The sequence below is a fragment of the Nothobranchius furzeri genome, chromosome 2 (assembly GCF_043380555.1).
Source record: "Nothobranchius furzeri strain GRZ-AD chromosome 2, NfurGRZ-RIMD1, whole genome shotgun sequence".
Classification (NCBI taxonomy): domain Eukaryota; kingdom Metazoa; phylum Chordata; class Actinopteri; order Cyprinodontiformes; family Nothobranchiidae; genus Nothobranchius; species Nothobranchius furzeri.
The window spans coordinates 17,613,635-17,637,400 of NC_091742.1; the positions used below are offsets into that span (position 1 = coordinate 17,613,635).

Sequence of the window (23,766 nt, forward strand, 5' to 3'; positions counted from 1 at the left end):
TCAAAAAGTGGTCCGAGAGGACTGGATTATGTGGAAATATCGTTATTTCCTCACACTCTATGCCATAAAGCCTGATTCATGCTTCTGCGTCTGTGTCAGTGCGGAGACACGCAACGCCATTATCCGTCCTTGCGGGCCTGCTGGAGAGCTCCACAAGGACGGACGGAGTTGAGCTCTCTCTTCTAAACATCTGTCCGTCAGAGAACGCAAGCTTGTGATTGGTCAGGGCACCGCTGTTGTCTCCACCGCCGCTATTGCGCCCTCAAAATCATAAAGAGAGCCGAGGATAACTAGCGGCAGACACGGAGAAGCTTGAAGAATACCTCGTGAAAAAACTGAAAATTTGAACGTTTTAATTCCCCGTGACTGGAGGAGCAAGCGTTTTATTTGTGGACAGAAATAACAGGAAACGTGGGTTTAGAGGTGGCGAGCGCATGAAAAGGTGGAGGACAATGAGACAAATTTGTCAGTGTTAAAAAGTCTCTTATATACAAAAAACACAATATAAACACTATCTTGGACTGATGCATGACAGGATACCACAAAACAGCGCTACGCCCTCTGCTGTCCTGCCGGGGAATTGCTTTGCAACACTCTCCAGGAAACGAAGTATGAGAGCAAAACGCTTCCGTCAATCCGTGCATGTCTGTCCCTTGCGGAGCTGACGGAGAAGCATGAATCAGGCTTCTGTTTTAATGTTTTATCTGTGTTTTTATTGATTCATTTAGGTTTTATGGTTTTTAATTTTCTCTATTTGCCTGTGAAGCACTTTGGTCAGCGCTCATTGCTGGATTTCAAATGTGTTCTATAAATGATGATGATATTAAGTTTTTATATGAAGGGTCTTAAAAAGGCTTGAGTTTGATTTGAAGAAACCTGAAAGAACACGGTTAATATTATTTAAAAATGGAAATGTAATGGTATTATTGTTTTGTTCATTACTTTTTTTAATGAAAGTGACTGGGAAAATGGATCACGTGACCCCTGGCCTCAGAGCGTCTAAATGCAGCTGCGATTTATTCCATTTCCTTCTCAAACTCAGTAGAAAGAAAGTTAGTAGCCTTTGTTCAGATAAACACACACAAGAAAAGATTTTATTTAAACAAAATGCCACAATGGTAAAAGATGAGGCATCTTTTTAACCCTAGCTGTGTTTAATACGGGCCGTTTATATGTTGCTTTACCAAAAATCAAATAGGGAAGAAAAATCTAAATTTCTCTTAAATTCAGCACATGTGCTGAGCTTCCATAAAAAAATCCATGTTTGGACTTCTGTGTTTGCAAATCAGTCGATGTGGGATTTTAAAAAGTCAGATGTACAAATATATCGTCCATTGTCATTTATTTGACAGATTATTGGAGGCTGGAAAGATGATCTGAGTTAGAAGACACTTTACACTACAATGAATCATTCATCCATTCCCAATCTGGTGGCGATGAGCTACAGTGTAGCCACAGCTCCTCTGGGGCACACTGACAGGGGCGAGGCTGCCGTACACAGGCTCCACTGGTCTCTCCACCCACCACAAGCAGGTGGTTAGGGTGAAGGGTCTCTAATCTAGATGAATCTAAGATTCATTTAAATAAGTGAGACTTGTGAACAGGAACTGTAAGAACAGAGATCCACACCATCAGCTTGACTCGATGTTGGTTCTAACAAGGATCCAGCAGATTCAGAACCAGCTGAATAATCAGTTTTATGAACACAATCACAAAAACAGATCTAGAGATCAGAATGCATTAGGGGTAAAAGGAAGCCTCCACCTGTAGACTCAACAAGTAAAAGGAAGATGATTAAATGTGTGTGTGTGTGTGTGTGTGTGTGTGTGTGTGTGGTTTTGTGTGTGTTTCCAGTACCTGTCCAGAGAGCTGACCATGGCCAGCCTCCCGTTTCCTTTTGACTTTGAGCGCAGTGTAGACGACTGGGTCTTCATGTGCTTCTTTGTAGGCAACGACTTCCTGCCTCACCTTCCGTCTCTGGAGATCAGGTGAGCTTTCTGCCCCTCAATCTGAAGGTTGAGGGTTTAGGAGCACTTTTGAAACAGGCCTGCAGCCTTCCGATTATTGGACAACCTGCTCTACCTTCTGAGCTACTGCTGATTTTCACCGAAAATCACTGTCTTTGAAGCCGAATCTGGCATTCACATGAATTAGGTCGGGTCTGGATTCAGTCACTTGTTATAAAGTCAATTTTCAGAGAAAGGAGGGGTGTTCATCTTGGTCACAAACTGTCTTGTTATAGCATGCTATGCATCATCATTTGATTCATCAGACACGGAGACAGCATTTTAAAAACTGTCTAGACACTGGGGAAGTGCCGCTCACATCATGTATGACTACTGTTGCTTCAACATCTCGCAGTGTTACTGCGCGTAAGGTTTGGGAAGTCGGAACAACATTTCCACTCCCATCTTAAAGAGGACCTAGAATCTAAACCAACATTTTCCTTGTTGAGCAAAGACAGCTTGGGTGGTCAAAAGTAGTGTGTCAAAAAGTCAAAGTCGTGTTTGACCCACTTTTATGTAAATTAGAAGAGTAAAAAAGGGGAGAGAAAAACTCCTTTTCTGAGGAAGCCTTCCTTGACACGTCACAAGAAGAAGAAGAAGAAAATATCATTTCTATAGCGCCTCTCAAGATAAAAATCACGAGGCGCTTCACAAAAACAAAAAATATAAAAAATTGTTAAAAAATAAAAAAGCATTTAGAAAATGTTTAAAAATATATTTAAAATGAGCAAGAATAAGCAATTGCGATTTAAAAGAAAAACTGTTAAGAAAGAGAGAGTGAATAGGAAAGAGGGAAATCAGTGGATCCTGAGGAAGGTGGAATAGATGGGGAGAGCAGAATAAAGAGAGGGGTGAAGAAGGTCATACAAAAGCCAGCTTGAACAAGTGAGTCTTCAGCTGCTTTTTAAAGGAGACCACTGAGTCCACTGATCTCAGGCTCAGGGGGAAAGAGGTCCAGAGTCTGGGGGCCACAGCAGCAGATGATCTGTCACCTTTGACCTTTAGCCTGGTGCATTGCACAACCAGTAGGCTTTGATCACTGGACCTCAGGGACCTGCTGGGGGTGTAGGGACTAAGAAGATCACCAATGTAAGATGGTGCTTGTCCATGTAAGGCCCTATAGACCAGAACCAGGATCTTGAAATGAACCCTGAAGTTGACTGGCAGCCAGTGAAGCTGGAGGAGAAGCGGGGTGATGTGGGTGTGTTTGGAGGACTTGGTCAGAAGCCGAGCACAGGCCTTCTGAACCACCTGTAGACGGTTCAGGGAGGTTCTGCTCAGACACGTGAAAAGAGAGTTGCAGTAGTCTAAGCGTGAGGAGATGAAGGTGTGGATAACTGTCTCAAGTTCAGAGCGGGACAGAATGGGACTCAGCTTAGCAATGTTCCTGAGATGGAAGAAGGAAGAGCAAATAAGAGAACTGACATGAGAATCCAGAGTGGGAGCTTGGTCAAAGGTCACACCAAGATTCCTGACGGAAGATTTGGTGTGAGAAGCAAGCTGACCAAGAGAGTCTCTGACTGTGGGAACCAGCTTGTCTGGGGCACAGATGAGGATCTCAGTCTTATCTTCATTCAGCTGAAGAAAGCTCCCAGCCATCCAGGTTTTGATAGTCTAAGCAGGTATGTAACAGCTGAAGCTTAGACAGAGAGAGGCAGCAATAAGGCTGAAGGAGAGATGCTAGATCTAACCTTATTGACTTCGTCCACAAAGAAAGAAAGTTTTCACAGTCTGCAACAGAGTGGATGGAAGCTGTAGGAGAGGCAGGAAAGAGGATAACGCTGATGGTGTTAAACAGCACCTTGGGGTTCCCTTTGCTCTGGGACACCAGGTTGGAGAAATAGGAAACCCTCGCGTCTCTGACTGCAGAGTTAAAGGATGTCAGAAGATCCTTTGGGTGCAGCAGATGGACGTGGAGATGGGTTTTCTTCCACAAACGCTCAATTTTTCTGCATTGGCGCTTCAGGCTGCGAAGGCTGTCATTAAACCAGGGAGTAGGGTTCACTGCGGGAACTGATCTGGTTCTGACAGGACAGATGTTGTCCAGAATGGAGAGGCAGTGCTCATTAAACTGAGAAGTTAAGGAATCTGGGTCGTTATCAGAAGAACAGGGTGGATCAAAAGCAGCAGAAAAATTGCTAGCTGTGCTCTCATTAAGAAAACGAGAACTAACCATACGGCGAGCAGGAGGTGGGGACGCAGAAACTGACAAGTTAAAGAAAATGCAATGGTGATCAGAAATATAAACGTCCTCAGGACAAACACTGTCAGCATTTAGACTCAGGGTAAAAACAAGGTCCAGAGTGTGCCCCCTGGTGTGTGTGGGGCCAGAAACATGCTGGGTAAAGCTGAAGGAGTCCATAAGGCTGGAGAAATTCATGGCAAAGTGATCTGAGGGATCATCAACGTGGATGTTAAAGTCACCAACAATCACCAGTCTGGACAGCTTCACAGTGGAGGATAGAAAGTCACAAAACTCCTGAAGGAAAGAACTGTTTGGACCAGGTGGACGATAGACCACAGCACAGTAGAAAGAGTCCTTACACTCGACTTCTAATCAGCTGCAGTTCAAAGGAAGCAAAGCGACCAGAGGTTTTAGAGCTACATAGAAGATGGTCTCTGAAAACAACAGTTAGGTCTCCACCATGACCAGAACCCCAGGGCTGACTAAGAAACCAGCGTGTGAAACTGTGTTTTAATGGGTGAATGACTGATTGTCTTGTAAAGTGCCTTGGGGGTTCCAGAACTCTAGAAGGCGCTACAGTATATCAAATACAGGCCATTTACCATATACAAGCGCATGTACACACACAGGTGCTCACATGGTGCTCTCATAAGTATGTACTTGAGCATTTTCAACACATGCCTTAAGGCAGTGGTTGGCACTAAATGCACTGTGATTTATCATGTGATTGTTCAGTAAAGCAATGTTGATTTTATATTCATCAGGTTGACGAGTGATGGTTTGCTCCTGTTGTATTGTTGTGTGTTGTTTTCTCTTTCTGCAGGTCTAGAAGCAGACTGTTGTTCATCATTGGTTGTTAATTTTATTGGAACCCTCCCCTTCCTTTTATCTCTTCCTTTCTCTTTCACCTCTGTCTCCGTGTCTGGTCGAAATTATAAAGCATCCAAATACACTGATACAGTTTTAAGTATCAGGCGTGACATTAAAGCAGCAGCTTTGATGCCCCACCTGAGAGTAAATCTGTAAGGCTTGTCTCCAGCATTCAGACATCAGTTCTGTTTGCTTCACAGCCAGACAGGACACGGGAGAAAGAAAAAGAAAAGAAAAGCACGTGCACAAAATGAATTAAGTATATCTCATAAACTACAAGTTTTATTTGAGCTGTTTTTACTATCAAATAAAGATATTACTCTAAAATTCTAAAAAGCAACACTTATGTCTCTGATTGAGAGTAACACAGCTGGAACACAGCAGAAATGAGAAAAAAATCTGTTCCGCCTAAAAAAACATCCCCTTTATGATGTTAAAATTCCTTCTAAATGAGCCGCTCCAGGCTACACTGGAAACATTTGAGACTGTTACATTATCAGACTTGGAAAAACTGGTCGCTCAGCTCAAACCTTCTGGCTCTCCTTGTGATGTGCTGCCCCCTAGAATTTATAAAGAACTCTTTCCAGTGATAGGCCCTTTGCTGTTGGCAATCATAAATGGCAGTCTTACTTCTGGTATGGTTCCGTCCTCGTTTAAGAAGGCTGTTATTCATCCCATGTTAAAAAAAACGGGGCTGGATGTGACAACCTTAGCTAATTACAGGCCCATCTCAAAACTCCCTTTTCTTTCCAAACTGCTGGAGAAGGTCGTGTATTCACAATTGGTTGCCTTTTTGGACACAAATGATTTATGGGAAACCTTTCAGTCAGGGTTCAGGAAAGGTCACAGCACTGAATCTGCTCTTTTAATGGTTTTTAATGACACGTTTTTAGCCTGTGACATGGACAATGATGTTGTTCTGCTATTGCTTGACTTATCTGCAGCTTTTGATACAGTTGACCACGAAGTCCTTCTGGACCGACTACAGCATTGGGTGGGGATAACTGGGCAGGCCCTCCAATGGCTTCGCTCTTATCTTCAAGACAGGACATTTAGTGTTCAGATGGGTGAGGTAACGTCACCCAGCGTGAAACTTCGTTGGGGTGTGCCACAGGGCTCTGTCCTTGGTCCTCTCCTATTTGCAGTTTATTTGCTTCCTCTTGGAGTCCTCCTTCGCCAGCATAATATGAAATTTCATTTCTTTGCTGATGACTGCCAGATCTATCTCCCTCTTCAACGTGGGGAGGATAGATCTGTTTCTCCTTTACTGGATTGCTTGAAGGACATAAAATGCTGGATGGCTTCTAATTTTTTACACCTAAATGAGAGCAAAACGGAAGTTATAATACTTAGTCCTGGCAGAAGAAATGGCTCTGGTGCTGTTATTGACCTTGGCCCATTGACACCCTATGAAAAGAAAATGGTCAGTAATTTGGGGATTAAAATCGACTCAGCACTTAATCTTGACACTCATGTAAATACAGTGGTGAGGTCCTGTTTCTTTAACCTGAAAAGACTATCCAGGATCAGGCCTCTGCTGTCCAGAGCTCATCTGGAGTCTGTGTTGCATGCCTTCGTCCTGTCCCGGCTGGACTACTGCAACGCTCTGTATGCTGGTCTGGCCCAGTGCATGGTTGCACGGCTCCAGTTTGTGCAGAACTCTGTGGCTAGGTTCCTGACAGGCACTAGATGTCGAGAGCACATTACCCCAGTGCTGGTTGCTCTGCACTGGCTCCCGGTAAAATATCGAGCTCAGTTTAAAATCTTAACTCTCGTTTATAAGGCCTCCAGGGCAGTGCCCCCTCGTATATTATTGCGCTTTTGAACAGGTATGCTCCATCTCGGGCTCTTCGCTCAGCCGAGCAGGAACTTCTGGTGGTCCCCCGGTCGAAGTTTCGATCGAGGGGTAGTCGTGCTTTTTCTATTTTGGCTCCAACTCTGTGGAACGAATTGCCACTGAGCATTAGACAGGCTCCATCCCTTCAAGTTTTTAAGTCTCGTTTAAAGACTCATTTTTATCTGATTGCGTTTCAGCGCTAGGGTCACTTGAATTGCCCTAACATTATGGTTTTAACTATTCTTCTTTTTATACCGGATGCTTGATTTTATTTTGTCTGACATTTGTTTTTTTTAATCGATTGGTCTTATTCCAATATCTCTTATCTGTAATGCTGTTTGCTTGCTATTTTATGATTTTATGTTTTTATCGTGCTTTTATGCCCATGTATTGAGAATGTTTTTCTTTTAATGATGTTGTTCAGCACCTTGGGCTTCGGATAATGTTGTAGAAGGTGCTATACAAATAAAATTTGATTGATTGATTGATTGAAAACATCTAGAAATCTGCAAGAAAGGATCTGAAAATTTGCTGACCCCAAATTCATGCAAAAAAGGTAATAATTGATATAGAAATCCAAGTGGACCTCATTGGACCATTTTGGGCACATTTTGGGCACATTTTGTGCTGTAGCAATTAAAAGATAGTAATTATGACCAATAAGACATGATATTCCAAATAAATATGAAATATCAATGTGATTGATCTTTGAATGATTAATCTGAATATTCTCGGGTTCTTTACTTTTTCAGGAACCATAAACACACTTCATATTAATTCAGTCAGTATATAGTTTATAAAATAAATTTAATTATTTTTCCTAAGCTAATAATTTATACATGATAAGATATGAATAAGGAGATGTGGTGTGGTGGATGTGAGGTGTTGTGATGGAAGCTAGATGTTGTAGCAACCGTTCTTTATATCTGAGAGAAATTGTGAACTCTGGGTGTAAAAGAATTGGTTGTTGAAAGGATGCTTCTAATCTTAGCAATATTCCAAAGGTGGAAAAAGGAAATCCTACAAACCTGTTTAATGTGAGACTTGGAATGACATGTCCTGGTCAAAGATAACACCAAGGTTCCTTACTTTATCTGACACTAATTTTATGCTGTTCAGGTCTGGTGAGTATCTGGTCACAACAGCTAATAGATTAAAATATAATTATCTGTAAATTCTTGTGGTTTAACGAACAAAATGAGTACAAATATATGAATAATACAACAACAAATGAAGGCATAGCTGAGTGGGACATGTTGGCATGAATCTGCAGTTTCCAGGTCTGCAGCTGTGTACTATTGTGGAAATTATACAGGTGGTGGTACGATTTCATTGAACCCGTGCGTCTTATTTCTGGGTTGAAGTAATGAGTCATGAAAATAACTTTTAATTTTATAAAAACGACATCTTCTCTATAGTACCTATGTTAATTTTTGTTATACATTATGCCTGTATTTGCTCTGGAAGGTGTAAAATAACATGATACAGGTCCTTTAAAAAATTCATGCGTGTAACAAACATGGATGTGGGTTGGTGGTTAGAGCTCCTCAGCTAGCAGAAGCTTCAACATCATGTCCCTCAGATGGTTTAGGGTGGAGTTTTCATAGCTTTATTTCCATTTGTCTTTAATATTCAGTTACAATTCGTAAGTTTTACTCATGGGGCGAGACTTTATTTGATCAGGCAGAACACAAAAAGCACAATTCTTATGAAGAGCGTGAGTGATGCATGAAAAAGTGCATCGTTCCATACCCTTAATAATGAAATGGTACTTGAAGCTGGAGATTATCTCATAGTTAATCCAATAATCTCATCTCTGATCCACCGAAGGAATGCTGACATTTCAAATCACCGCTCTCTTCAGGAAATCTGTGGTTCCACACACACGGTCTATTTGGTTCCTCCTCCATCAGACCACCACAATAAAAGCCTGTATGATATCAGGACACTTGGCTTTGGCTGAAACGTCCCGTTGGTGGTGTTTAGGGGGGCTGGTGTAAAAAATCTGTGTGAGCAGATACAAGTAGGGTTGTGTTCTCTGTGCCGTGGAGAGAATTAAAGGTGGTTGTGACGTGATGCCAACTCACCTTTTACTGTCTTTCTTTAGGGAAGGGGCTATAGACCGACTGGTCAACATCTACAAAGATGTTGTACATAAAACAGGAGTGAGTACGGGGTGAACGGGTCACAGTTTTTTCTCAGGATCCTCAGGGAGCTCTTTTCCTGACTCAGACTCTTCTCTGTCACCTAATTATGCAGGGATACCTCACCCACAATGGTTTTGTCAACCTGGAACGAGTAGAGATGATCATGCAGGCTGTGGGCGTCGCCGAGGACAACATCTTCAAAAAACGCAAAGAAGACGATGTGAGGTTTTACTGCTGTCCTCCTCTAGTTATGAGTGGGGAATCTCACACGGGTTATTTTGTCAAATTTGTCTTTTAGGAAAATTTCAAGAGGAGGAACAAAGAAAAACGGAAGCGGATGAGAGTGAGTTTTGTGAAGAAAAATGTTTAAAGATCCAAGTAGTTGTCAGCACAGATCCAGATGTTCGTTTGTTTGTTTCCTTCGGAACTCTGATTATGTCTCTGACGCAGGCTGAGCAGCAGGGTCCGGCTTTCCTGACCACTGGGCAGTTTGCTCCTCAGGCCCTGGGGAGGCGAGATCGACCAGAACCCGTCCAAAATGCTCGACACCAGGCCTACGGCATGAGGATGCATTCCAACATGGTACAGGTCAACTATTACAACCTAAACTGGGAGCAAAACTGTTCCTTAAATAGGTGTTACTGGTTGTTTTCAGGATGCTGCTCAGTCGCTGAAGGCCACCATGAAGAACGGAGGCAACGTGAGTGTGTGTGTGTGTGTGTGTGTGTGTTTATTTTAATATTGCAGAATGAACAACTGTGTTTTTGGTTGTTCCTTCACAACTATTATCAACACCTTCTGAACCATAGTCATCAGAATCAGAAGGTTTTATTGCCATATGTGTGAGAATCACAACTTTATGAAATTGCTGCGGTGCTTGGTGCAAGAAAAAAATTGAGGGGTAAAAATTAGAAGTAAGAAATAAACACAATGAAATGATAATATAGGGAGACAATAATTAGAGAAGCAGCTTCTTTATACAAGTCAGTGTAGTTACTGGTCAGAGCGGGTCAGTGCAGGTGCAAACACAAAACTAGATATTGCTAATTCTGTTGAAGGAAATTCACTGTTTAATGAGAGACAGCTGGTGAGAATGATATGTAAATAAGTAAGAATGCATGTAGACCTACATAATTAAGCAAAACTGAAACACTAATATAAAGTATACATATTATATTTTTTTCTCCCTTCAAATCTGGGAGGGTGGAACCCCAGCTCCAGCTATGGATGAGCCCCCAGGGGGCCCAACTTGATATTTTTTCATGGGGCCCAAAATCTCTGGCAGCCCCCCTGGACGTGACCATATCACACCTGTACTGACGCTGCTCCATTGGATACCTGTAATCTTCAGAGTGAAGTTTAAAATACTGGTGTGTGTTTTTAAGGCCCTGAATTGTCTGGCACTGGATTACCTGTTTCATTACATTTTATTGAGGTCCTCATTAGCTTCTGCCTAAATGCAGATGCTAGTCTTCCTGAGGTCTCATACATTTTCATACAATGTTTACATAAGATAATACACGCACGCACTCACACCCACATCCCTAATTCACATAATCTGTGACCTGTCTGACCTTGTGACTCGTTATGTGCCAAACCGGGCATGGAGATCTGCTGATTGCTAGCTGCTTCACGTTCCCACAACAAAATACAAAACGCAGGGGCAGCGTGCTTTTGTCTATGCTGCTCCGTCCCTCTGGAATGCTCGTCCTCTCTCAGTAAGGCTGGCACCATCCCTCTCCTATTTCAAGTCTCTGCTTAAGGCCCACTTTTACGACCAGGCATTTTTAAACCCTTGACTTTTATTAATGATTTTTATTATGTATTCTTTTTATTGACTGTGATTTTCTGCTTTGTTGTGTACTTTTATTATTAATTGTATTTTTGTTTTTATGTTGTGTTTTACTTTTTATCCGTACAGCATTTTGGTCGGCTGCCATGCCGTTTTTAAATGTGCTTTAGAAATAATGTTGGTATGGTATGTGTTTTCGGAACTCCACCTGATCGTTGGCTTGCCATCTGCTAGCATTAGCTAATCTGCCCGTAGTTGTGCTTTTGATCCCAAACCGTTTCTTCCTTTCGGTCTTTGCTGGTTTCTGTTTTCCTCCACACCATTAGCTCATTGTGCATCAGTAAGCAACTTACTGTTCAACGTGTGTCATTCCTCATCAAAACACTGGCTTTCTCTCTCGTTCTGATCTGCTTAGGTCTGCTCTGTTGCCTCCTACACATGAGCTGCGCGCATTGGCTGTTAAGGTTGTGCGACATGAAAAAAAGTTGCACAACGAATTGATGACTAATGATAAATGACCCGCACTTGTATAGCGCCTCTCAGAGTAAGGACTCCAAAGCACTTTACACTACAGTGCATCATTCATCCATTCACACACACATTCACACACTGATGGTGATGAGCTACGATGTAGCCAAAGCTGCCCTAGGGCGCTCTGACAGAGGCGACTAAACGCCTGGCCAACGCATTTCTTCATTGATTTTTATTGATTTGTTGTTGCAGCCCTAGTGTGAAGAAAGCTGACCCAAGAGAGTCTCTGACTTTGGGAACCAGCTTGTCTGGGGCACAAATAAGGATTTCAGTTTTATCTTCTTTCAGCTCTAGAAAGTTCCCAACCATCCAGGTTTTAACGTGGCGCTTACACATTAGCGGTGGCACGGTCGTTTTTTTGGTGGGGCTGGATGGCGTGAGTTCGGTCTCGAACGTACGGTGTAGTGTTCACATATAAATCTGAAGGACTTCTCAGGAATTCAGAAATACCCGAGCCCATGGGTGGCAGTTAATATGTGCGGGAAAGATGAACAAAGGCGGGTATGAGCTGTGTTGCTTTTGGAGACTCTGAACCACATTATGTTATTAATTTGCTGTGTGTGTCCTCATATTCTTGTGCTTAGCTCCGCTGCAGTGGGCCACGCACACACACACACACACAACCACTGCTTTCTCCCCTGACCAGTGTCTGCTCGCCGGGGTGAAAGCTCCGATGCAGGGGACAGGCACATACACACAGCTCACTCTCATCTCCCATTCCCACTGATTGGCAGCTCCGTGCTACAGTATCCAGCATGAATGAATCGTGCATGTGGGAACCGTCCTGCTGCCTGATTCTACTCGCCAATCAAAAGCGGTAGGCATAATTTCAACCGGCCAATCAGTCCGTAGTGTTTCCACGGTCCCAGTCTGACCACTGGGGAGGAGCCCTGAAAAAATAGTTGCCTCAGAACCAAAAACGCAAATCTGACCTGTGTGAAACCAAATTCCGGTCCTGTACGGTACTGTACCGACGCTAATGTGTAAGCGCCAGTAGTCTTAAGTAGGTGTGTAACAGCTGCAGCGTAGACTTCTTATGGGGCTTAAAGGAAATGTGCAGTTGATGTTAACTAGGAAATGGCTGCAGGCAGTGAAGCCGAAGGCAAAAAACTCTGGAGCAACCTGTGACTCCGTCCCCTAGACAATCAACGGTCCGAGTCACGATGCCAGCCTGACTCTTTCTTGCCAGGTACCTGAATGGAGCAGGGAATAAAAATAGGGGAGAAAGTAGAGGGAAAATACTGAACCATGCCCTTGGAAATTGTGGTTGGGCCGAGCTGCACCGTCCGAGTTACTCTGAATAGTGCTTTTTCTAAAACTAGCTTCGGTGATTCTATAAAAAAATCAACAGGTTAATTAGTAGTAGCACATTCCATGGAAAAGAAAGTAGGTTTTTATCAGAAGGAGAATGTTTAGTGGTTAGCAGCAGTGTGCTAGCTGTAGGGTTTGGTAAATTGAGTGCTTTAAGAGCTCAATATATATATTACCTCTACTAATGACCAATAAGCTGTGATACTCTATCTAAATATAGAATATCACCCTGCTTGGTCTTTAAGGTGTTTAATCAGAAGATTCTAAGATTCTTTATTTATTAGGGGATTGTACACACTTCGTTTTGATTCAGAAAAGAGTCAGGTTTATAAAAGTAAGAATTTACCAACAATTAAAACACGACAAGTTAACTAAGCATTTACTGCGATGGATGGAACTAGATGTGATGTATGAACCTATGTGTCAATGCGGTGTTAGTCAGAACTTCCGTATCAAGGAAAGCTGAGTTCTGGATGTTAAAGAATTTGGTTTGCGTTAAGCTATGAAGTTGATTATCATCAAAAGCACATCGGACACTATCTGTGTGTCTGCTTCACCCATTTTCGGAGACCCTCTTAGTGGATCCGAAGGTCAGAGAGGTCGGATGACCTCTGTCACCGAAGGTCCAGTAGATTGACCACAGCACCGACTTCTCCAGTCCAGAGATGTCTCGGGTCAGGACAGATAAATGGAACCACGCGTCTGGGACTCTTAAGGAGTTTAAACAATATCAGCTTGTTCTGCAGGAACGGTTGCGGTATCAGCTTCGCAGGTGCAAAAAGTTTTTGATGACGTGTCAAAAACTTTGATGGTTAAAGAGGGTTTTGCTTCAGGTGGCCGGTGTGAAGCTTTCTCTAGAACTGAGGAATCGCCAGAGTAATCTGGTTTTAATGTTCTCATGTTATGATTTGTGTAGCCAACCAGAGGTTGACAAGTTTGAGGAATATTACCAAGAATCTCAGAAACACGCCTTCCTTGATACCGGACGCTCTGATCTGGGTAAAGGACTATTTATGTGTCATGGGTTTAACTTAACCTTACTTTGTCCTTGTGTGAGTGCAAATGGTGATGACCTTGTCATGTCATTATGCTGAAACATTTCAATCACTGTAATCATAGCATAACATTCATTTCAAACTTCAATCATTGAGCACAGATGAATGAAACATTTCATTTTATTATAATTAATTATAATTATTATAAGTAGCAATAAACAAACGTTTATTTAACGATTATCTAGCTTATAAGTTGTAGAAGTTCATATGTGATTTAGGAAATCATTCTTTGATTTTGCAACTAATCCAGGCTGCGAGTGTTCCTTATATGGAGGCATTAAGAATCCTGAAAGATTGGACCTTGAGGAGAAAATGTTATTGCTGACATTTCGTTATCTGTGTTCAGAGCTGCAGGCTCTGAGCTCCAGCTGGTGGGATGAATCTGCACCGAAGGGCCTTGAGTGTCTGTTAGTGCCTGTTTTTGTCTTCTTAAACTTTTGCTTTGCACTATCTTCCATTGGGAAAAGAGAAGGAAACTCATCTGTGGGTTATCCTGTTGACTAGTAGCTCCGGTTTGGGCCAGTTGAAAACAATAAGTGCAATCAGAGGCTGTAAACGAGGTGTTTTTGTCTTCCCTGAAAGCACTCATCAGGTGATCTAGGTCTCAACCATTGCAATCAGCTGCTGCATGAACACCTGTTTCCAATTAGTAGCACAGCATAAGTTTGGTGGCATAACTGAAGCATCAGCGGAAGCGTCAGCCCTTGTGTCTCAGCCCCTCCGGGGTAAAGACATACGTGTCTACCTGCGCGTGTCCACAGAGCAGGTACTCAGAGCAAACAAGCTCGACCCATACGCTGCTTCATCAACACCTAGCAAAATGTGTCATTATCCTATACCTGTGATCACTAGCATCAGACGAAGGTCACACACAGCAAACCGCTTTCGCAACCTTCAAAACCTCCGCTCCCTAAAACCAACTCCCCCTGAAGACATCCACCTGTCCATGGGACTGTGGAACTGCCAATCAGCTGTAAACAAAGCTGACTTCATTACTGCATATGCTAACCACCTGTCACTCGATGCACTGGCTCTCACTGAGACCTGGATCCAACCATGTGACAATGCTACCCCATCTGCTCTGTCAGTTAACCACACTTTCACCCACACTTCTCGTGCATCTGGCCGAGGTGGTGGAACGGGCATGTTAATTTCCAATAAATGGATATATAGTCAGTTGCTACCCATCACTAAATACAACTCCTTTGAATACCATGCCATCCAGGTGACTGTACCGAAAAAATTATTTTTAGTTGTCATATATCGTCAACCAGGTCAACTCAGAGAATTTCTTGATAAACTCGACACCCTGCTTTCCTCCATTCCTGAGCACGACTGTCCCACAATGGTCCTTGGAGACATGAAATATTCACCTGGACAATCCCAGCTCATCAGGCTTCCTATCACTAATGTCATCATTTGATTTAAAACTAGTACAAAGCCCTCCCACTCACAAAGCTGGAAAAGCACTTGACCTCATTTTCTCCAGAAACTGTGCCATTGACACAATCTCTGTCACACCGCTGCATCTTTCGGATCATTACTTCATCCATTTCAGCACGACTCTACAAGGGAGGTCCACTGCTTCCTCCCCAATGGTCTCATTCCGCCGCAACCTCCGCAATCTGACACCCAACTACTTCTCCTCTCTTGTTGCCTCCACTCTTCCATCTCCCAGCACATTCTCTGCTTATGAAGTGAATGAAGCCACTGAGTCACTCTGCTCCACACTCGGCTCTTGTCTTAATAACTTGTGTCCTTTAGCCACTAGACCTGCTAGATCCTCTCAGTCGCACCCTTGGCTAAATGATACCCTCCGGGCTCTACGCACCAATCTTAGAGCTGCGGAACGGAAATGGCGCAAAACAAGAGATCCTGGTGATCTATTGAAATTTCATGATTTACTGTCCTCATTCTCTGCCAGCATCACTGATGCAAAGAAAGCTTTCTACACTGACAAAATTCTCAGCTCTACTGACTCTCAGAAACTATTTTCAACATTCAAAACTCTCCTCAACCCTCCATCTCCACCTCCTACCAACAATCTATCAGCTGACACCTTTGCCTCATTCTTCACTGACAAAGTGGCAGCGATAAGAAAACAGTTTTCTCAACTGGCCACTCCTGAACATTCACTACCACAATCTCCTTCAAGCCCAACCATCTCAGACCCTACTGCTTCATTTTCCTCTTTTTCCCCTGTCACTGAGAACTGTGTGTCCAAGCTTCTCACGTGCAGCCGCCCTACTACATGCCCACTTGACCCCATTCCAACTAAGCTGCTCCAAGCTATTGCTCCCACAGTAGCCACAGCAGTCACACATGTGATCAATGCATCACTGACATCCGGTACTTTTCCCTTCTCTCTCAAGCATGCTCAGGTTAAACCGCTGCTAAAAAAAACTATCTCTTCCTCCAAATCATGTGGAGAACTACCGACCTATCTCTCTCCTCCCTTTTCTGGCCAAAATCATTGAAAAGGTGGCTTTCAAGCAGATCACAGAATACCTCTCACAAAACTGTCTGACCCTTACCAATCTGGGTTCAAAAAGGGCCACTCCACTGAAACTGCTCTGTTAGCAGTGACTGAATCCTTAAAAGAAGCTAGAGCGATTGGCAAATCCTCAGTGCTTATTCTGCTCGACTTATCGGCTGCATTTGACACTGTCAACCATGGCTTCCTTTTGTCCGCACTCTCTAGCATGGGCATCACAGAGAAAGCACACGCCTGGTTTGAATCTTACCTCACAGGACGATCATTCAGCGTATCTTGGCTTGGACAGTCCTCTACCGTGCACCACCTTGCCACAGGAGTCCCCCAGGGCTCTGTACTAGGACCTCTTCTCTTTGCCATATACACCACCTCACTGGGTGAGATCATTCGATCACATGGCTTATCCTACCACTGCTATGCAGACGACACCCAACTCTATCTGTCATTTCCACCGGACGACCACACTATCTCAGCACGAATATCAGACTGTCTCTCTGACATCTCAAAATGGATGAAATCCCACCATCTCCAACTCAACCTCTCTAAAACTGAACTGCTTGTCATCCCAGCAAAACCATCCATACAGCACAATATCTCAATCCAGAATGACTTCCTAAGTCTGGCTCCTTCAAAGGCAGTTCGAAATCTGGGTGTTGTCATTGATGAACACATGGCCTTTAAAGATCATGTTGCCTCTGTTGCCCGTTCATGCCGCTTTGCGCTGTATAACATACGAAAGATCAAACCATACCTAACACAACATGCCACCCAGCTCCTGGTGCAATCTACTGTCATCTCCCGCCTCGACTACTGCAATGATCTTCTAACTGGTCTTCCAGGCTGTACTGTGAGACCTCTTCAAATGGTCCAGAACGCAGCGGCGCGTCTGGTCTTCAATCAGCCTAAAAGAGCACACATCACCCCTCTGTTCATTGAGCTCCACTGGCTACCGCTAGCAGCACGCATCAAATTCAAATTGCTAACACTAGCATACAAAGTCTGAGATGGTACGGCTCCCATCTACCTGAATCCTCTTGCAAAGGCTTACGTCTCGGCCCGGCCGCTCCAGTCATCACAGGATTGTCGGCTAGCAGTGCCTACACCACGCTCAGGACAATCCAGACTTTTCTCATGCATTGTTCCACAAATGTGGAATGACCTTCCTAACACTACCAGAACTGCGGCTTCCTTTTCTATTTTCAAGAAACTCCTGAAGACCCTGCTCTTCAGAGAGCATCTTCTTAACTAGCACCTTGCCTGCACCCGTCCCCCCTCTCTACTGTCCACTCCTTGTTCCCTCCTCTCCGTGACTGATGTCAATTTGTTGTTGTTACTATTGTTGTTAGCCTCAAGGGCAAAATGCAGATTATCACTTGTAAGTCGCTTTGGACAAAAGCGTCTGCTAAATACATAAACATAAACATAAACATGAAGGAAGGCTGATTTAGAGGGGACACATGCAGTCTCGTGTCTCCTTTTTGACCAGATGTTGAATGTTCAACTGTACCTAAAACTGACAATTGCTGGACGTTACATAGCCGATGGCCCCCTTCATGATGCCACCACAACTCAGCAGAACACCATTGTAGCTTCTTCTGAGGAGAAAAGCTGTTAAAAAAGTAAAGTTAACAGCAGAAATAGCAGGAAAATTGCAATTAAGAGATAAATTGTAGAAGAAAGTAGTAGAGTGTGGAAAGTGGTTAGTATGTCCTCCAGCAGTCTAAGCCTATAGCAGCATAACTGCTATCTTTGGTGTGTTCTTGCTGTGTTGAGTTTCAAATTCCATCTTTCAGTTCTTTTTAAAACACTGTGTTTTAAAAAGAACTGAAGGATGGAGCATAACTGCTAGCTTTTTAGATGGAGGCATGTTGGAGGCAGGGCAAGGGATAGCCATCTTTACCAACTGTATTCTCCACTGTACACTCCACCTCCCTCTACTCCCCCACCTGTCCAGATCTGGGCTAACATCAGAATTTAACTATATGCCCTATCATGGCCGTTTCTTCCTATGTGTAACCTATGCAGTTGCATAGGGCTCACAAGCCACTAGGGGGCCCCCCAAAGCTGCTGTACTTAACCCTTCCACTGCAGTTGTGTTGGACGGGGTATTGTTTACCCAGGGCCCACTGCAGGGAGGGGCCCTGAGACAGCCTTGAATACATTGTGTTATTTTTTTCCCCGACAATGTCTTAACCCTTTGATGCATGAATTATGAAATCTTCAACCATGATTTTTTTAACAATTTTTTTCATTCGTCTTTAGGTGTGAATGAAACAAATTTCAACAAATATTTTTTGTAAAATTTTATAATCTACAAATAATTTATTACATGTCCACCTCAGTGGACCGCGTGCATTCTGAGCATGAAATATGTTTGCTTGGCTTAATGAAGTCCAAATGGAGGAGCTCAAATGCAATTACGTCTTCAACAGCTGTGCTTAATAGCAATAACAAATAAATAACAATTTTGAGTACCTGTCCACTGTAATGACCATTATGCATCAAAGGGTTAAACTTCCCTTTACCTGGATGAAGAAGTTAAGAAACAGAAGTTTGCCTGAGGCTGAAGCGAAGTGCAAATGCAGTAGGAAAACTGCTGATGTCATCAAGGACAATCTGCTCCTCAATAATCAGGGCAATGCTCTTGTTGTTGGAAATGAGTTGAGTGTAACATCATCTTCGACAACCGTGAGAATACCAAGTTCCATGCCTTGGACAGCCACATCCCCTGGGTCAGTATCCTACAGAAAAACAGATAAATAGGACATTCATTTCTTTTAATTTTAAAATAAAGGATTATCAACCATAATTTTTGGATAATGATACCTAAAAATAAAAAATATTAAGCATTCCACACAAAAAATTATAGTACTCCAGAATAACATAAATAAATGCTATGTATAAGCTACAGATTTCTGTCATGAAATTCTGCAAGTAGTATATAAAAAAGGCGGATGTGTAAAGATCCATAACCTTTCTGTTTGATTTAGTGCATCTGCTGGCAGTGGAGAACAATGTCACCCTCTACTGCCCACAAGCCCCTTGCCGACGACACGGTCTTATTAACAATCCAGTGTGTAACCTCCTTTGTCACTGTTCATGGTTTTGTGTCCACATATCCTCATTTTTATCTGTTCCTTAATCTGTCTTTTGTATTTTTGTTGTTCTGTGTTTATGATCCATGTACTATCCATTATATGATTTTTCCTTGTGCAGTGGTCTGTTTCAGCTTATTTCTTTTTTTTTTTAGTTCTGCTTCTTGTTTTGCTGCTTTGGCGTTTCTGTGACTTGGTTACTTTTAACAGTCTTTTATATGTTCCATTTCTGTGTTGGCATCTGGTTTCCTGTATATGTTTTATAGCAGCATTTACATGGTATTTCATATGATTCCACATTTTTATTCTGGTTTTGGTTCTTCACATTCTGATTTGTTTGGTTACAAAAGATGGGTTAGGGAAGTGATAGAAATAAGGACACGTGGATCCTGGACAAAGAACATTGACAAAAGAGTTTACACACTGCATCATTCATGGGACAATTAGGGGATCCACACTAGCATCGGCTCTAGCTGCCTGGGCTGGCTAGAGAATGTTTTCATTTGGGTAGCCGGGGGTTTTGCTGCGTGCAACTGGTCATTTTTTTTAACCATTCTCCCGCGGCGGTCTTCTTCAAGCTGAAGTCCAACACGCCCACTGCTGACTGAGTGTTCGACTCAAATAGCACTTCCAGTATGGCTTGGCCCAGTTTCATCTGGTTAGCCCCAGCCAGGATTGATACAACACTTCAAAATGGAGATCTTCAAAATTGCTTAGAGATTCCAAAAATTTCCAAGCAAGTGGGCGGGGAAAAAACGTGCAGGGAAGTCATCAGGGGTGGGTTTACTCCACACACACAAAAAAAAAGCATGAGGTGATGAGTCAGTCTGAACACTTTTTACTGGCACACTATGTGGTAATCTAGGTGCTGTGGAGGAAAACAAAAAACCTGCAAAGACACAACCCATTGCAGGTAGTCAATTGAAATGGTTTTCCAACGGTCTTGAAGGACTACCTCTTGAAGCTCATCAAGAGAATGTCAAGAGTGTGCAAAGCAGTGATCAGAGCAAAGGGTGGCTATTTTGAAGAAAATTTAATATAAAACATGTTTTCGGTTATTTCACCTTTTTGCTTTAGAACATAACCACATGTGTTCATTCACAGTTTTGATGCCTTCAGTGAGAATTTCCCCATGTAAATGGTCATGAAGATAAAGACAACGCATTGAATGAGACTGATGTGTCCAAATTTTTGGCCTCTACTGTATGCGACAGGCATGGTCGAAACACACATTTTTTTATTAAACAGAAGTAGAATATTTAAACCTGCCTAACGCTGTTCCTTTGATCCCTACAGCATGTTCAAGTCTTTCTAAAAGAACATTGTGATCAACTGTGTCAAAGGCAGCACTGAGATCTAACAAGACTAGAACAGACACAAGATTCTTATCTGAGGCCATGAGAATATCATTTGTAACTCTCACTAATGCAGTTTCAGTGCTGTGATACTCTCTAAAACCAGACTGAAATTCCTCAAACAGAGCATTAGTGTTTAAATGCTCACATACTTGGATGGCCACTATTTTCTCCAGGACTCTGGATAAAAATGGAAGGTTAGATATTGGTCTATAATTCATTGGGTCATCTGGATCCAGAGGAGGTTTCTTAAGTGAAGGTTTGATTACAGCAACCTTAAAATCCTGTGGTACATATCCATTTACTAAGGATAGATTGATTTACAACACAATACTATACCATACCGTTTTATTTATGAAAGCGCTTTCAGGGAACGAGGTATGACGAATTGTTGATGCTAAGAATCGAAGGCCATGAAGAAGTAATGCATCTTCAGCCTTGATTTAAAGATGGCAAGCGAGGGTGCTTGTCTAACTGGAAGGGGTAGTGAATTCCAGAGTTTTGTGGCACTATCATTCATTCACACATTCACACACTGGTGGTGATGAGCTACATTGTAGCTACGGCTGCCCTGGGGCGCACTGACAGAGGCATCACCAATCCCTCTGACCACCACCAGCAGGCAAGGTGGGTTAAGTGTCTTGCCCAAGGACACAACGACCGCGACCGACTGAGCGGGGCTAGGACCTGCAACCTTCCAATTACGGGCGTGCACCTAACTCCTGTACCACCCGTCCTTAATTTTAATTAATCTTGGACTTGGCTGCAGACTAATCTTATTGGATAACCGTGATTTGACCCTGGTGCTTCTGTGACTTTGCCTTCAACTGACCCAAACACTACCACGACCAAAGAAATCAGCTAATTTTACACCACCTTTCACTTTGTTTCTGCTTGTTTTCACAGAATTGGGGAGAGGGGCATATGGTGCAATACATTTTTTCTACCTTTGCGCTTTCTGAGAAAAAAACTGGAGATTTCTAACAGAAGGATGGTTCAGACTTTGTTGGCTTTCAGCCAGAACCAAAACCAAGTATTTCAATTGAGTGGTTCTGAGCACAGGTTATCGATGTTTGGGGCCAACAGACAGATTTCATCATCAGAATGAGATGTCATTAAAATGTGTGTTTCTTAGTGCTTTCATGTAAACTGTTAAAACTGATCTATTAAAATAAATCAATGAAACATCTAAACAGAACCTGGGTTTTGTTGTCCTTCTCAGCCATCTGCAGGCTTCAGTGACAGCAGAGGAGCCAAGAGGAAAGCTGAGGACAGCGACAGCGAGCCAGAGCCTGAAGACAACGTCAGGTAGACCTTTAACATCACAGACAAACTCCTAATGAGGGACCATGGCTCAGTCCTGAGCTTGGTCCAGGAGAGTCCTGTTTAAAGTTTTAACTTTGGGCCCCGCTGCAGGAATTCGTTTTTTGAATTTAGGTAGAAGATGACAAGCTCATCAGCAGATCTCAAATAATGTCTGACTTCAGGATTCAGCGTGGGGTAACTCAGCTCACCTCAGTCTAATTGTTTTTCCCTGCCAGCTCCATGACAATAAGTGGGTTCACTACTCACAGGTGTGTATGTGGGGGGAGGGGCATCTTTGCCAGAAGAAAAAGCATGGCATGAGATGATCAGAAAACACTGAAGGGACCCGTATGCTACACAGAAACACCTGCTCAGCACAACAATGGCACTAATGTTAAACGTTCTGCTCAGTCAGTAACTCCAGCTCAGCCGAGTGTAGAAATTGTGATGGGCTGTGCCGTGTTAATAGTGCTGCTAAGTATGGTGGAGCACCACCATATCGAGACCGGTAGACAAAGCAGAGGATCTTAAATTTCGCCCAAAAGACCACAGGAAGCCAGTGTAACGATAGCAGCACAGGAGTAATATGTGCTAATTTCCTCATCCCTGTCAGAAACCTGGCTGCCGAGTTCTGAACCAACTGGAGACAATTCATTACTGCCCTGCTCAACCCATCATATAGAGCGTTAAAGTAGTCGAGCCCTGAAAAAACAAATGCGTGGAGCACTGACTCCAGATGTGCTCGGGACAACATGGGCTTGATTTTTGCCAGCCGTCGCAGGTTAAAGAAGCAGGACCTTACAACCATATTAATGTGAGATTCCAGTTTGAGTTCGGCATCAGAGGGACTCCTGATCGTCTGTTTCTGGATCAGTTTTCAGCTCTACCAGCAGTTTACACTACTCCTCCTCTTCCCTGCTGTCCTTCTCCTCCTAACACCTCCCCCGATTACTATGGAAAGCAGTAGTGTTTCGGGTTAGTGAGGCATATTGTAGAAAGCTGCTAAATCCTCCCAGATTATTAATATTCACGGAGGCTTTCCTGTCAGGATTTGGACTTTCCAACACTTTTCCTCCAGTGCACATCACACAGGTTCTGGGCCATCATAATAATGTGTGCAGAGCAGTGTTGCCAACCCAATTCCACGAAAAGTCAGAACCATTAAATAGCTCAAGCAGTTTTCAGCCCTTTGATGAATGAGAACATGCCAGACCTGTACAGGAAAATCTATCCATTGATAGTATTATGTATGTGAATTGATAAGATAAATGATCCATACCTTTTGGTTGGCTTTGTTCATTTGAACACATTAGTTAATACAGGTGCTGGCCAGTAAATTAGAATATCATCAAAAGGTTGAAAATATTTCAGTAATTCCATTCAAAACGTGAAACTTGTACATTATATTCATGCAATGCACACAGACCAATGTATTTCCAATGTTCATTACATTTAAATTTGATATTCATAAGTGACAACTAATGAAAACTCCAAATTTGGTATCTCAAAAAATTAGAATATTCTGAAAAGGCTGAATATAGAAGACACCTGCTGCCACTCTAATCAGCTGATTTACTCAAAACACCTGCAAAGGCCTTTAAAAGGTCCCTCAGTCTTGTTTTGAAGGCACCACAATCATGGGGAAGACTTCTGACTTAACAGCTGTCCAAAAGACAATCATTGACACCTTGCACAAGGAGGGCAAGACACAAAAGGTGATTGCTAAAGAAGCTGGCTGTTCGCAGAGCTCTGTGTCCAAGCACATTAACAGACAGGCGAAGGG

At 42.9% G+C, this 23,766-nt stretch overlaps 1 protein-coding gene across 1 annotated transcript in view; it reads left to right on the forward strand.

Annotated features, from left to right (window-relative positions):
* Nucleotides 1–23,766, forward strand: part of xrn2 (5'-3' exoribonuclease 2) — a 64,106-nt gene that overhangs the window by 13,649 nt on the left and 26,691 nt on the right. The window contains exons 12-18 of the mRNA XM_070548852.1: nucleotides 1,855–1,988; nucleotides 9,006–9,063; nucleotides 9,158–9,265; nucleotides 9,344–9,388; nucleotides 9,496–9,627; nucleotides 9,701–9,745; nucleotides 21,901–21,986. Coding sequence (XP_070404953.1) covers nucleotides 1,855–1,988; nucleotides 9,006–9,063; nucleotides 9,158–9,265; nucleotides 9,344–9,388; nucleotides 9,496–9,627; nucleotides 9,701–9,745; nucleotides 21,901–21,986 — 608 coding nt within the window. The remainder of the gene's footprint in view (nucleotides 1–1,854; nucleotides 1,989–9,005; nucleotides 9,064–9,157; nucleotides 9,266–9,343; nucleotides 9,389–9,495; nucleotides 9,628–9,700; nucleotides 9,746–21,900; nucleotides 21,987–23,766) is intronic.